The 14,411-nt window shown below is 38.9% G+C and overlaps 1 protein-coding gene across 2 annotated transcripts in view; it reads right to left on the bottom strand.

The window, feature by feature from the left end:
• Positions 1-14,411, bottom strand: part of LOC122093837 (general transcription and DNA repair factor IIH subunit TFB1-1-like) — a 23,091-nt gene that overhangs the window by 661 nt on the left and 8,019 nt on the right. Inside the window, exons 9-19 of one of the 2 annotated variants that reach the window (XM_042664365.1) lie at positions 11,410-11,466; positions 11,117-11,272; positions 10,926-10,991; positions 8,908-9,031; positions 8,263-8,319; positions 8,020-8,147; positions 7,756-7,947; positions 7,571-7,684; positions 7,349-7,426; positions 6,645-6,697; positions 1,079-1,147 (exon numbers count right to left, since the gene is read on the bottom strand). In XM_042664365.1, coding sequence (XP_042520299.1) covers positions 1,079-1,147; positions 6,645-6,697; positions 7,349-7,426; positions 7,571-7,684; positions 7,756-7,947; positions 8,020-8,147; positions 8,263-8,319; positions 8,908-9,031; positions 10,926-10,991; positions 11,117-11,272; positions 11,410-11,466 — 1,094 coding nt within the window. The remainder of the gene's footprint in view (positions 1-1,078; positions 1,148-6,644; positions 6,698-7,348; positions 7,427-7,570; positions 7,685-7,755; positions 7,948-8,019; positions 8,148-8,262; positions 8,320-8,907; positions 9,032-10,925; positions 10,992-11,116; positions 11,273-11,409; positions 11,467-14,411) is intronic. The other variant, XM_042664364.1, reaches the window with a different exon arrangement.

Here is a 14,411-nt window from a genome sequence, read left to right as displayed (position 1 = left end):
CAAAAAAAAAAAGAAGAGAGAAACAAAGAAAGAAAAGAACAGTAAAATGGAGCTTGGGATGTAAAATTTCTAAAATAAGTAGAAGGGAGAAAATGGCTTCGTACACAAAAACTACATCAATCTCCAAATTTAACGAAGAATAATCAAAGTAAAGTGCATTTTCTAACTTGTAAATAGCCTCTCCTGCGAAGTACAAGGTAAGGATGCGTACATTTGCCTCTCACAGACCCTGTAGTAGAGGGATCCTTTCACAATAGGATGTTCCTTACTAAATTTTCTAACTAAACATAAAGATCACTCTGAACCATGGTTTCAAAAATCTGATCGGATTGGTCAGAATCGCCCAGATCGAATCTGTATCAATCAAGACCGATCCGGAGTTTTGACCTATCCGATACAAATCCACTGGTACGATCTAAGCATAAAAAGGTTAAAAAAATCTTTCACAAGTGTAAATCCATCCGATCCCAAGTTTTAAAACCTTGCTTTGAACACCAAAACTAGAGAACAAAAATGTATTTTAAGGAAAGATGAATGAAAAAAGATCTGCCCCTACTACAGGGTCTCCTGCACTGGGTCACACTTTTTATGAATGCAAAAATGATTTATATGGTGAAATATAAAAACAAGCATAGTTGTCACAGTGTCCAAGTGACCCTAGGCATTGGAGGGGGGCTTGAACCCAAGGCGACACCGACAGGACACCCACCTAGGCAACCGAGGTGACCCTAGTCATCAAGGTGCTTAGACTCCAAGGTGCCCGCGTAGGTGACACCTTGACAACTATGAAAACAAGTTTCGCCATGATATAGCTTCCATTAAGTGAGATAAGGAATACCCTTCCCTGATTTTTGTTTGCCCTAATAGAAGAGAGATAAGTTTAATTTAACATTAGCAAAGCATACTCTAACAACCCACCGGAATATTTTATTTATCTATTTTTTCCCTCAACCTCATAGTTCCCATCTATTCTACGGAGAAGTCAAAGGATCAACTATTTGTTTGGAAGCCTATGTCAATGTATCTGGATCCCTCCTAGAACTTCAGATCATAAAAGAGCAACACAAAAATTACTAACCTGGAGCATGGGTTGAACAAGAAGAGATACTTGATGTCGGTAATCCGACTGCACGGATTCTTTGATCTCCTGGGTATTACATCAAACAAATAAAAAATTAGTAAAAATCAAGATTCCACACTGTTGATTCACATGAAAAAATCCCTCGCAACTTCTTATGAAATGATTGGAGGAACCTGCCAGAAAATTTTCTAAATGATAAACGTCATAAGAGCTGCAAATGAAGCTGTTCTCACTGAACTTACTTCCAGTTAGAAAAGTATCATAATTATAGAGCCTATAGATTTTAATATTCACCAATAGCACTACTACCCAGTGTAAAGCCCCTGATATAACTTTTGTATTGCTGGTTCCAAGCCAGGCAAAGGGGAGAACATGTCAGTTTGGCAGCTGGAATCATAAAAACCCATATCCAAAGCTTTTACAGTCCTTAACATTTACTTTTTCTGCCTCAAATCGAGTTGAATGGCGAAGTAGGAAAAGCGTAGCTGACCCATTTGGTTTGGACGTGGCTTAGTCGAGTTGGGCACAATTATACAGCAGAATCATGGTAGCATTGAAAGAACACTAACATTAACCATGGCTCATTCTGGGAGAGGGTTAAAGGTACTGGCAAGTCCCACCAGACAGCTTGATAGTTGCCACATCAGCTACATCGAATTTCAGTTCGAAAAGGACTTGGCTAAGTGGCAAAGGGTCTAGGTTTCAGGTTATTTTGACCCAACTATCAATAAATGGACCATTAAGAACACAACAGCTTAAAAATTAATAAAAATTCTCAAATCTTAGAACCAGAACTGAACCGCAGCTTGGATTGCATAGATGCCTCAATATCTCAGCCTGGATTTGTCAGCTAGAAACACCCTCAAGTAAGACTTCCATGCTCAGGTCAAATAGTTCCCAATTTGAATGGGAATGGAACTCACACACCCAGAACAGAGCACAGCCCAGATAATATATATATGTGTGTGTGTGTGTGTGTGTGTGTGTGTGTGTTGTAATAATGGGTTTATGGGTATTCTAGAGTTCTAGCAAATAGGTCCTCAAGTCCATTCGGGTTACGGGTTATGGTCTATGGTCTTGTAATATTCTCTAGAATATTCTTGTAACATTCTGTAGAATATTCCTCTCTCTATTATAAATAAAGATGTGAGTCATAAGCTCCCAATTCAACATGGTATCAGAGCAATGAAATCCTAAACCCCTGTCTAAGCCAGTGATCTGTGAGATGATGTACCAGGGATCTGTTCTCTAGTTGTTGAAGAATCTGATTCTATTGTTTGAGACCCTTTGGTTCTAATCAACAGCCATGTCTGATGTTACTACAACATCTTGACGGGGCCTCTTCATCTGTCCCTGCCATCCTCCCTAGCTCCATCAAATTAGATGGGAACAACTATCACCTGTGGTCTCATTCCTGTTACTGGGCTATTAGTGGTCGTGGCTTTTCAAGCTATATTACTGGTGCTACGAAGAAGCCTACTACTGTTGACAAAACCCAGATAAAATGGGAGACAGACAACTTTCTCGTGATGTCCTACCTCATTAATTCCCTCGATCCCACTATTGATCAAAACTATCTGTTACTGGTACTACTGCCAAGATCTGGAAGGCTGCCAAGGACACTTATTCCCAGGTGGGCAACGATGCCCAATGTTACGAGCTGAGCAAATGTATCCATGACACCAAACAGAAGGAACTTTCTCTTTTCCAATATTATTCTACCCTCAAAGGAATGTGGCAAGAGTTAGAACTTTTATGATGATACTAATCTTAAATGTGAGGCTGACATTGCTATTATTGCAAAGAAGATAAGATTCGTGTTTATGTACTCCTAGCGGGTCTCAATACCAAGTATGATCAAACTCGAGCTCAGATTCTAAGTAGGGATCCCTTTCCCACCCTGGAACAAGTCTATGCCCTTAATCAAACTGAGGAGAATTGTCGTACTTCTATGCTTTACCCTGCTACACAGGATTGCTATGCTCTTTACTCTGGTTCAGGAAATCAAACTAGGCCAACTCTACTTAGACCCACAGAGAAGAAGTTGTCAAGTGTGATTACTGTGGAAAGGAACGTCACACCAGGAACAGGTGCTGGAAGTTACATGGTAAACCAGCCAACGCTCGTAGTTGTGGATAGGGACGGTCCAATGCTGTCGCGAATTAAGCTTCTAAGGACACCCCTACGGATTCCTTTGTCTCCAATGAAGTTCTATAGACCTTGCGCCAACTGATGACCAAGCTTGACACTGCTTCATCCTCCGCAACCTCAGCTAATTCTCTGCCAATTTCCTCTAAGCCTGCACCCTATCTCTGGAAAGGGTTCCATCTCTCCTAGTCCATTATTATCCTTGTCTTCTATTTTGCATGTCCCAAAGTTTACTACTAATCTTCTTTCCATTAGTAGCATTACTAGAGAACTTAATTGCAAAGTAACATTCTTTCTTACCTATTGTCTTTTTCAGGTCCTGGTAACGGATCATACGATTGGCAGTAGTAAAGTGGTGGACGGGTTGCATTTGCTTGATCGGTCTCCTACTGCATTGACCTCTCAGAACACAGTTCCAACGGCATCTACTTTTGCCTTGCATAGTCTCTACCAGTGGCATCGTCGCTTGGGTCACCCACCATTAGGAATTTTAGCCAAGTTATTTCCTGATTTATTTCACAAGTGATCCAAACAATTTCTTTTGATAGGTTTGTCAATCAAACCCCTGAGATAAGAGACCCATTCTCCACCATGAAAGCAAACTCCATTACCAATTTCATAATGACATATATAGACTCAACCAAATTGAAAAAGAAAAATACAGAAACTTACCCAACTCAGCTAATCCCCTTTCTCAAGAAATAACAAATTCTAAAATCTATTAAATGTTGACCTGAATCACCTAAAAACCCAAAATAGAAAATAAAATAACACTAAATCTTGTATAGGAGTCATACCCCACCCCCCAAAAAAAAAAAAAAATCTTGGGCTTGTAGATTTTGATCCATTGCAATAATAAACACAAATTAGCTTTGCCCATATCCCATACAACCCACTAGGTTTTTCAATTTAGTTTAATCGAACCCAATCTATCAAATTCCCATCCCCCATCTACACCACAAGATGAAGGCCAACATTGTATTGCATTGGCAGAGAGGCATAATGTGAGTACTATAAACAGCTTATTTGATTTGAATAGAGGGTAGTTTCCAGCCGAGAAAACGAGTGGCCGAAAAGTGATATTTTACTTCATCTAACTATATTCCATTCTCTCTCCTTTTTCATTAAATATTAAAGATGAACTACATAGATGCAAAAGGGTTTAGTTGAGATGAGTATTTTATCACAAGGGAAGTATTGATGCATTAATATGATACTCAAGGCAGCCTCTCCTGTACTGATTGGATGGGCCCATTATTGTTTGAAAGAAATCTAAACCCCAACATTGGGTTCACATTTTTTTGTAGGATATTTTAGTTTATTTATTTTTTTACATTTTTATTAGTTGGATTTATCTTGTAATCATCTGTTCTAGTTTTAAGAGGCTAAGTAGCGATAAAGTTTGAATCCAAGTTTTATTTCAGTTTTGAGTCAAGTTAGAGCCGAAGTTGTGTTTTAGGTTTGATTAAGGATTAGGATTGTTTGGTCTTAGGAGTCTTTAATTTCTTCTATAAATACAACCTGTACTCAATGCAAGAGGTAGATCTGGAATTAACAGATTTTTTGAATGGCTTATGTTCCTTAAATTTCTTCTATAAATATGGATTGTACTCACTGCAAGAGGTAGATCTAGATTGAAAAGATTTTGAATGGCTTATGTTCCCAGAATGGTACAAATCAGGTTGTGTGACCTCTCTCACACACACACCATTCTTACCTCTGAAATTTTCTCCTCCTCCAAGTTCTTCCTCTTTATTTCATCTCTCGAGTTCCTTTTTGCTGGCGGTACCACCATATTCAGGAGAAGCTTTGCTGTATCATTAACCCATAGTCAATTGGCCTGAGGTTTGGGATGTGACTCCATCCACCCTAGGCAACTTACACTCCAAAACCCCCCTCCTACAATCTTCCTTGTTGGGGGAGACACCTGAAGCAAGATCTGATCTGAAACTATCTCTTGGGATCAACAACTGGGATCAGAAGGCCTTCTTCCCTTTCTGTTTGAACCGTTGAGGATGAGTAATCGATAACGCTCCTTTATTCCGACTTTTCCCTGCAATTTCTGGCTTTTAGGAGCCCTTCCCGAGAGAGTTCTACCACCACAAGTCTCCCTTCTATTGCTGGTTTTTGCAATGGCTAGAGGTTGAAGACTCACCCAAATTTCTTGGGTTTTAATCCATTTTCTGACTTTCCATATTTGCCCCTCTATACTTCTGTTATTCCCCTATATATCCTTATTTTGTTTTTTCTTGTGGCTGTTAATCAGGTAGGGAGTAGGGAGTAGACAGCACTCCCAGTATAGGCAAGGCCTTCCCGTACCCCAACTGGTGGGATCCAGTTGGAGGTACACCCACAAGCGAAGCGATTCAAGACAAGAGTAAGGCAAGCGAACGATCAATCCCGGATTTCTGAGGCAAGAATATCCCTTTCTGGCCAGATAGACAAGCAAGCAAAGCAATCAATTCTTTGAAGAGAATCGTTGGTTTGACCGACAGACTACATGGGAAATATGAGATCTAGGCAAGCCGCTACATGTTCTCACCTTGCCCTTGAATGAGAGAAGAACTACTTATCTTCTCTCAGATAGCAGTCGATCGGTTTGCATCTACGGTCAATCAATAGGTCGATGGATCTATTCTTCTATATGATAAATCGCCATCTCCAAGTCTGTCCTTGGACAATAAATGTTAATCCCTTTTATGTCTTTGCCCCACTTAGTCTACCTAACAACCCCTTGAAAATTCTGGTATATTATAAGAATGCCACTGGTTATTAGATTTTAGCTAATTGTTGATTGGGTGGGACCATAAGCAATCCAAGCCACGTTTTGGAACCCCAGATCCATACCAACAACCTAATCATCAGATGTTGATTACATACAAACAGATACCATCATGCAGCCAAAGTGGTAAATAAAGTTTACCATGTTGAGGTGGGAAATAGAGATAATGACTGTTCTTTATGGAAGGAATCTTCTAAAGAAAATGCTTAGTAGGATTGAGGATAACAGGAAAATTGTACATGTGAACAAATCAGAGAGTACCAGCGATACTGGAGATTGCTACTTGTTAGTAAAGGGGAGGTTGTCCAATTATTCCACGGGCCATCCAAAGCTCTCCTTTTTTTTTTTTTTTTGGGTCGGGGATAGTGATCCAAAATCTATCCATTTTGGACATCACAACAAGTTACCATTGTACCATCAAAAAATTTGATATAAACATCTAACTGCGGCTATCTTGCCAACCCTAACATTGAGCATGACTCTGAAGCCAGGTGCACTATGGGCGATAGTCTCATGAAAATTCTTGTACCAGTGATATACATGCAAACCATACTAGCGAAACATTTGAACAGGATGAAACACTTGACCAGGAAAAGAAGCAAATCTAAGAGACCATAGTTTTTGCAATAGTACCTGAAGCTTGGGATAGATATGTGACATTGCATCCTTGATTCTGCTAACCTGTACTAACAAAGTCAGCCAATGAACCCAGCATGAAGGCCATATTCTAACAGCATCGGAAAAAAGCAGAGAACCCAGGTAAAACACAAGCATGGATCAAAATATATGCACAAAGCGTGAAACATTCTATGATAAGGATTTCTAAAAGGGAACTTGGATATGGTTATGCCGTTCTGCTGGTTTTATAATAAACAAAACAAATTCTTTTGGCTGTTTATCTTGACAGTGTCCTAATACACCATTTCGTGATTTGTAACATCAATATGACTCCCCGAGTAAATTTGCATGTTTTACATTTGGTAACATTCTGTACAGAAATGTTCCTAATCTCAAAATCATCAAGATTAGCACTCCAATTCAGAGTAAAGGCAAACTAAGAATTTCTTTTGTAGACATAAGAATTTCAAAGTATGCCGCATCAAACACACATGTTTCAGGTAAGCATAACTATCAAAGCTTTTCCCCACAGAAACATTGATAATAAGGTCCAACTGTAACAGATAAGATAGGTGTAATCTTTCATCCCATCAACTGATGATACATCTTTCAATACAAATGGAACTTATAGCTCACATACATAGCAGAATCAAACAATAGATTTGAAATGATGAACGTAGCATGCATCTCAGAAGGGAGAAGAAATGCTTTGTACTTACCTTATCATAAAGGTATGAAGTTGTAATTGGATATGATGACCAGAAATGCTTAAGCAATTCCTGAATAGATGTCCAATGCTGAACACAGAAAGAATTATCAAAATAAATAAGCATATTGAAACGCTAACTTAATAAATAGAAAATTTACCAACCAAGTCAAGTTTTGAAAATAATCTATTCACTTTGGAGTTAGCTGCAATTCAAGAAATAGAGCCCACTCACAAGCAGAAGTTCTTCTTTGGTACTTTTCGGCAGCCTATCCAGGACACTCTCCTGAGCGCTCTTCCCAAGATTATACTTGGTGCTTGAGAGATGATGAGTCAATCCATTCAGAACCTAGATCAGAAGATCAAGGACACTTATAGATGCCAAGTTTGGAAAATGACCAGGAGCATCAATGTTTTTACCTTAAGTGCAACTTCGGGTTTAACTACAGGATCACTCAATCCTGCTGCTCTCATCTCAGAAATGAGCTCCCTAAAAGAACCATATGCCTCCTCTGTGCTCAAGGTACAATTTGAAGGCCTTGTTCCAGCTACTGCGTCTCCTAAAGCTTTAAGCGCATTAGCTTGTTGGGCATCAAAGTATTCTCGAGGGTCCTGATTCAGAAAACATAAATTAAATATCCATAAGTGATGAAACTGCTTGTAGGTCATGCCAAGGAAGCACACCTTTATACAAAGAGGTGCAAATGGAAGGGTGCGAGGTGCCTGAAGATCCTCAATCTCAGTCATCCGAGATACTCTTTCCAACCGCCCCTGGTTTGTATTCTCATCACAGGATTTGGTGGCTAGCTCAGCTGTGAAGAATTATGAAACCACAATGCATATATTAATGTAATAAAAAGATGCAAACCGGATTGAAATTTCTTAAATGAAAAGAGAAAAATAATTAAAATAGTTAAAATTGCCAACCCTGTTTGGACCTAGCAAGTGCTTCAGCTACAGTCCTTGTGTCTCCCAACTCCATTTCTACACAAAAGCATTGATACTGTCAATTAAAGAATTGCATTGACTGGAGAAATGATGGTCCAAAATTTTACATACTAAATTACTAATACAGAATGATCAATGTTCATGAAATATGCAATCCAATAGGAAATCAAGACGATCTTTAAGGTAGTGATCCAACTACACCTCCACGAGGGAAAAAGGAAAGCCAATAAAAGAGGTGGTGCCCCCAAAAATAAAAATGCAAACTGATTGACCGTAATAATTGTTGAACAATACCTTTTTTAAAATCTTTAACCAGGAGTAGCACCCTTTGTTGAAATTGAGCGAGTGCCCAAATCAGTAGCCAATGTTTATTTATAGAAGATGAACTAACAGACCCAAACAAAGAAATGCAATCTATCTGTGTTCAGTAAGTCCCCCCCCCCTCGGTAACAGAAAACAAGAAAAAAAAGGCAACAGCAATAGATTAATAATATTTAAACCAAACACTGGATAAGGATTGGAGGGTAATGATCCATGTAGCCCACCCCATTGAGTTGGGATAAGGCTGAGTTGAGTTGAGCATAGACGTATGGTATTGGGACAGAGAACAAAAGCATCTCCCACCTAGAGCTCTTCCTTCAAGAACAACTGCTGCATGCCGGTTAAGGTCCTGAGAGAGACTCCTTTTGTATAGCTCATACTCTGAATCAGTAGTCTCCTTAATACCATCACGCAGAATTCCATGGTCCTACATGTCAAAAAAACATAAGTGGATAAATGAGCATAAAAATTTGGAATATTTAGCTACACAAAAAAATAGGACAGTTAGGTTATTCAAGTAGTGTTACCACTGTTTACCCCTGTTGATTTCTTCTTTTGGAAAGTTATAAGATTTTTTGACAATAAATATGAGTTTAAACAAAATTGAACAGCCAATTAGGATTCATGTAGCTGACCGCCTGACCCCATTTAATTAGGAAAAGGCTAGTATCTCAACAAATTAATCATTTCCAAAACCCTTTAGTTGCTTCAAATGTGTTGTCTATATAATTGTATGAATCTTCGTTTTCTGTGTCTATTTTGATAAATCAAAAAGCAAAGGAGAGCTACACTAATAAAGAAAGCCTAAGGATATTTTGTAGCCTAAAAGAGTATAGGACATCAAAATCAGACTCCCTGAACCCCGGAAAAGACATAATGATGACATCCCACACTGATCTGATCACTTCAAGACTAATATAAAAAAACTCCTTCCACACGGAGGACGAAAATATGATGAGCTCACTTTTGGAGGGAGATACTCTGTGGGTTCGGAGTGCAAGTAAACAGGCATGAAACAACAATCCAAGGCTGATTGTAGCCTGAAAAGAAGAAATAAGAAAGAGAATCAGGAAGAAGGTATTGCCAAGCTCATGCTTAGTGCCAAGGAAATAAAACACTGGGGAAGTATTTCATGATCTTCCTTAACCCCCCCAAGAAGAGAAGAAACATAATCATATCATCACGCTGACCGAATTTCTTCAAGCCTAATGTAGCAGATCTCAGTAAAGATGGGAGGGTAATGAGCTTTCTCACCCTGTAATCCAGTTCACTGGTTCATCATTTGATGTGAAGGTAATATATCAGCAAACACTATGCAGATCATAGCCATAAAAGAAGATTTAGAAAAGATAGACGATAGAACAAGAGAGATACTGAAGTTTATGGTAGGCATCAGGAAATAAAATACAAAAGAGAAGTACTTTAAGGGGTGGTAAAGATTGATGATAGGGAGCTACCGCAAACTGATAACTTTAGATATATAGGTTCAATCATGAATAAAGAAGGAGAAATAAAGGATGATATTGTCCAATAGAATTGGAATAGGGTGGATGAAATGGAGGGATGCATCTAAAGTGTTGTGTAATCAACACATCCCCTTAAAACTCAAAGGGAAATTTTATAGAATAAATATACAACCAGCAATGACATATGGGGCTGAATGTTGGGGCAGTAGAAAAAACATGCAAACAAACTTTTTTTTAGGTGCCACATGTAAACAAACTTCATGTAGCTGAAATGAGGATGTTACAGTTGATGAGTGGTAAAACTAGGAAAGATAAAATAAAGAATGAACAAATAAGAGCAAACCTGGGTGTTGTCCCTATTCATGATAAGTTGTGACTTGTGAGAAACCTATCTGAGGTGGCATGGAAATGCACAACGGAGGCCTTCGAATGCTCCAGTTCAAAGGAGTGATTTATTTCCAATTGAAGGAGCTAAAAGCGCTAGAGGTAGGCCTAAAACAACCATAGAAGAAGTGGTAAGAAAGGACATGTATAGCTTAGGACAGGAACTTATATAGCTTTGAATAGAATGGACTGGAGGAATAGGATCCATGTAAACGACCCCATTTAGTTGGGATAAGGCTGAGTGAGTAAGTAGATTAAGTACTTTAAAAACTTCAAAACCAGCAATCCAGCACCAAAAGAATACTATAGATGAGAAACCATCACATAAAGAGAATCCTCAGTAATAAAACTTAAAGCATTGGGCCAAAATGTCATTATGCATCCGCCAATGCAGACAAAAATGAGAACCTGTAAAATAAAGATCATGGCATGGTAGTCAAAGTAATGATGCAAACACAAAATTTAACGTACCAAAATATGCATGTAATCATCCCCTTCATCAGCTTCCATGTCAAGAGTCGGATCAACCCGTCTGATCTGCAAATGAGAACTCCACGAAAAAATGAGGAGAATATCTAAGTCAATGATCAGTAAAGGATAAAGGACAAATGCAGGACAATTGAATCGCTTCTTTCCAGAATTACGTCTTATGAGAAAAGCACCTTCTGCCGAGCTTCATTGGCCAATATGTCATCATCCTTTAAGAAAACAGCAAGCTCCTCATCTTCAGCCGCCTCCGCCGCAGCTGCAACAGCATTTTTTGTCCTATGAAGATATTCTGCTCTACAATATTTTGTCCAGAAATCCTTTTCTGACAACTAGAAACCAAAAATTTAATTACAAGAGGATCCATAGGGACTATGGTAGGAGGGGAGGAGGAAAAAGATAATAAAAATGAAAGTACTTCCTCACATTAAAGAGCTTGAAAATGAGAAGTACTAAGAAAATTCCTTACCTTGCTGGGAACAAAATTCAGAAATGCTCGGTGGACAGCTGGTTTTTCAGCAAATATCTGAGAATCACAATTACCAAAAATTCCAATCAATAGAAAGTAGCTGTGCATAAACAATAACACAAACTTCATTGTTCTCTGTCTAATACCAGCAAGTGCCCCACATTTAAGTTCCATCTTGCCAACCTCCAATAATTTTATAAGGCTCTAGACTTCTGCAGGGGAGGGGTGCTACAGACTACATAATTTAGAGATGGGTGAGGATTCCCCACAATGCCAATGTGGAAGGAATCCCCCATGCCCACAGAGAATGGCATCATTCACATGGGGGCCACATGGTCATGGCAGGAGAGAGAGAAAACAATAAAAAAATCATGTGAGAGAGCGATGGTACATTGGCGTAGTGGGAAACCTTTCCCCTTTAGAGAATTAGGGATTTCTAAATTTGATGATAAGGATCGGATTCTAAGAAATCTGGGAATATGGATGATGATGTAGGAACAGAGAATCTAAAGTGTGTAATATATGGAATTAGATGTACGATTCTGATTCTGGTTCTGGCACTGGTCAACAGATGAGGAAATCATCTATAAAAAGCTGGCTGATAGATATCGATGTTTACGAAGTCAATTAAGGAACAGAAAGAAGCTTCCCCAAGCAAAAATAACTTCGGTCCCACAATATCAAAATTTCAATAACATGAGCTGGCAACTTAAAAGAAGAAGGTATGCATGCGTGTGAGTGTAAGGGATACCTCGACAATGATGTTTGCTCATCAAACTCTATATATTAATACGACTTCAGGTGACCTCTTGTAAATTTGATCCATATACTGGTGCATGAAACAGCACTTCAGGTTGTTTACTTGATTTGCAGTCATCCTTCCAAGCTCTAAAATAGGAACTATATTATAGAGGCTGAAATGTCCAGAGATCATGTAGTAATGGCACTGATCACCATGAATATTCAACCTCTGCTAAAGCAAAGATTTAATCTCAACTGATCCTGATGCCATGACAATGTCTCCTAGTAAGATCAATCTCTCTATGGTTGAAGGGATCTAGGGAAAACATACAGGTCGAATTTCTGCAAGAACCTCTAACCTTCTTTTCTTTAAAGACCCTCCCCCCACCCCCCACCCCCCACCCCCCACAAGGCATGGAGTTGTTCAAATTTCAGAGAAGAAAGAAGATGCCATGGAAAGCAATCAGACACACATCACAAAGATACCTGTTGTCAAAAGATTAGACCCACCGCTGACATGTGATGATGTTGCCTACAACAATCAACAACATAGGATACTAGGGAGACACCATATGTCAAAATGCATCTCAAATGTGGGCCATAAAGAATGTAGGATTGTAAGTCTGTCCTCACTTGACACAATATCTCAAGATTAATATCTGGGGATCTTACTTGGGGTCCTTATCTTAAGCATATAGCAGGAAATAATTTAAGGGTATATTCACAGAGCTGTTTAGCTTGCTCCAGGAGATTCACAGCACTCCAAAAGGCTTCAAAGATGAGGTATTAAGAGAGAGCAAGATCAAATAAAGATTGTAAGGAGGATATGAAATTGCTCAAATTGGGGGTATTAATAACAAGGGATAACTTAGGAGTAATGAAAAGAAAAAAAAAAATTGTTTGATTGAGCTCATGAACCTCGATAGTTGTTTCTGTTGTGACTACTGTTTAGGTGAGTGGTAGTCTCCTGGGAGTTGTGATTCTCTGTTTAGTCAGAGTTGGTATTTGAAGGTGAAATTTCCAAGTTCTCTTGATGCAGTTGCACGATGGATTTAGGGAAAAAAAAATCTTTTTTGATTTGATTTTCTTTTGTTTTAGAATTAATTCCTTTTTAAATTAGCTCGCTTCTAATTTTAGAATAGTTTCCATTTTCAAGTAGTTTCCATTAATTGTTTGATTTTTCCTTTATATTAATCATGTAATAGAGAAGAACTCAGTTTTAGATTTGAAATTTTGATTTGAAATTGGATGTTTACTTGGTTACTTGGCTGAAGCTTTGGCTGCCGTGACTCTCTCTTGTTTACTCTTTCTTTTTCCCTCCTCCCCTGTTCTGGCGAAGGAATAGTCCCTCACAACTGAGGATTGCTCTCTTTCCTCTCCTCTTCTTTTCCCTCCAAATTCTGGGCGTTTGATCTGCACTCTGAGGTGGTTTAAACCTTAGAAATTCATACCTGAATGTGACCTCTGCTGTGAGTTACAAGACAGATTTCAGGTCTGATCTCTAATCTACCGCCAGGCTCTAATTCAGGTTCTTCCTGTGTCCTTCCAGCCTGCAGTTCCAAGCATCTATCTTATGGGTTTGATAGAGCCTCTTCTTGAGGATATTCACCAGAAATTCCAGGCCAAACAAAGGCCGATTGAAGGAGTTCTCTCGATCCAAAGCCTCCCTGGTTTTCCACCTCTTACGTTGGCTGAAGGTAGAAGAAGAAAGACTCGTGAGTGGTTTAAAACCCTTTAATTTAGTTTTTCCCATTATACCCCTCAAACCCCTTGATTTGTGTCCTTTAGTATTTGTTCTTCTGTGTAAAAGTCCCTCTTTTGTTTTACCTCCATATTAATACCCCTTCCATTCCACCTTTATTTACTACTTACCCATGCCCAATAATTGCTTCCAAGACTACCCCTGGTCTATAATTCTAATCCCCTTCATATCCCATCAGTTACTTTAACCTCCTTTCCTCCTTTTAAGATCCCTTTTATTTACAAGTCTGCCAATCCTTTCTAGGTTTCCTGTAATTACTAAACTGCCACCTCCCTTTAGTTTCAGTCAATTACAGAACTGCCATTACTCCTTATATTTTGAATTTACTACTTTATTGTGGGCCCTAAGCGATCCGATTCCTGTTCTTGGAACCCGGATCCGCATCATCTCTTCTTAGGGCTTCTGTAGCTGAGTACTCCCTTTTGTTGATACTTGGTCTTTGCTCCCTTTTTTTCAATGAAATGTGGTGTTATGATGCTTTTGTTTTCATCTCCTCTCC

Source organism: Macadamia integrifolia, chromosome 11 (genome assembly GCF_013358625.1).
Source record: "Macadamia integrifolia cultivar HAES 741 chromosome 11, SCU_Mint_v3, whole genome shotgun sequence".
Classification (NCBI taxonomy): Eukaryota; Viridiplantae; Streptophyta; class Magnoliopsida; order Proteales; family Proteaceae; genus Macadamia; species Macadamia integrifolia.
This window is presented reverse-complemented; position numbering and strand designations above follow the sequence as displayed.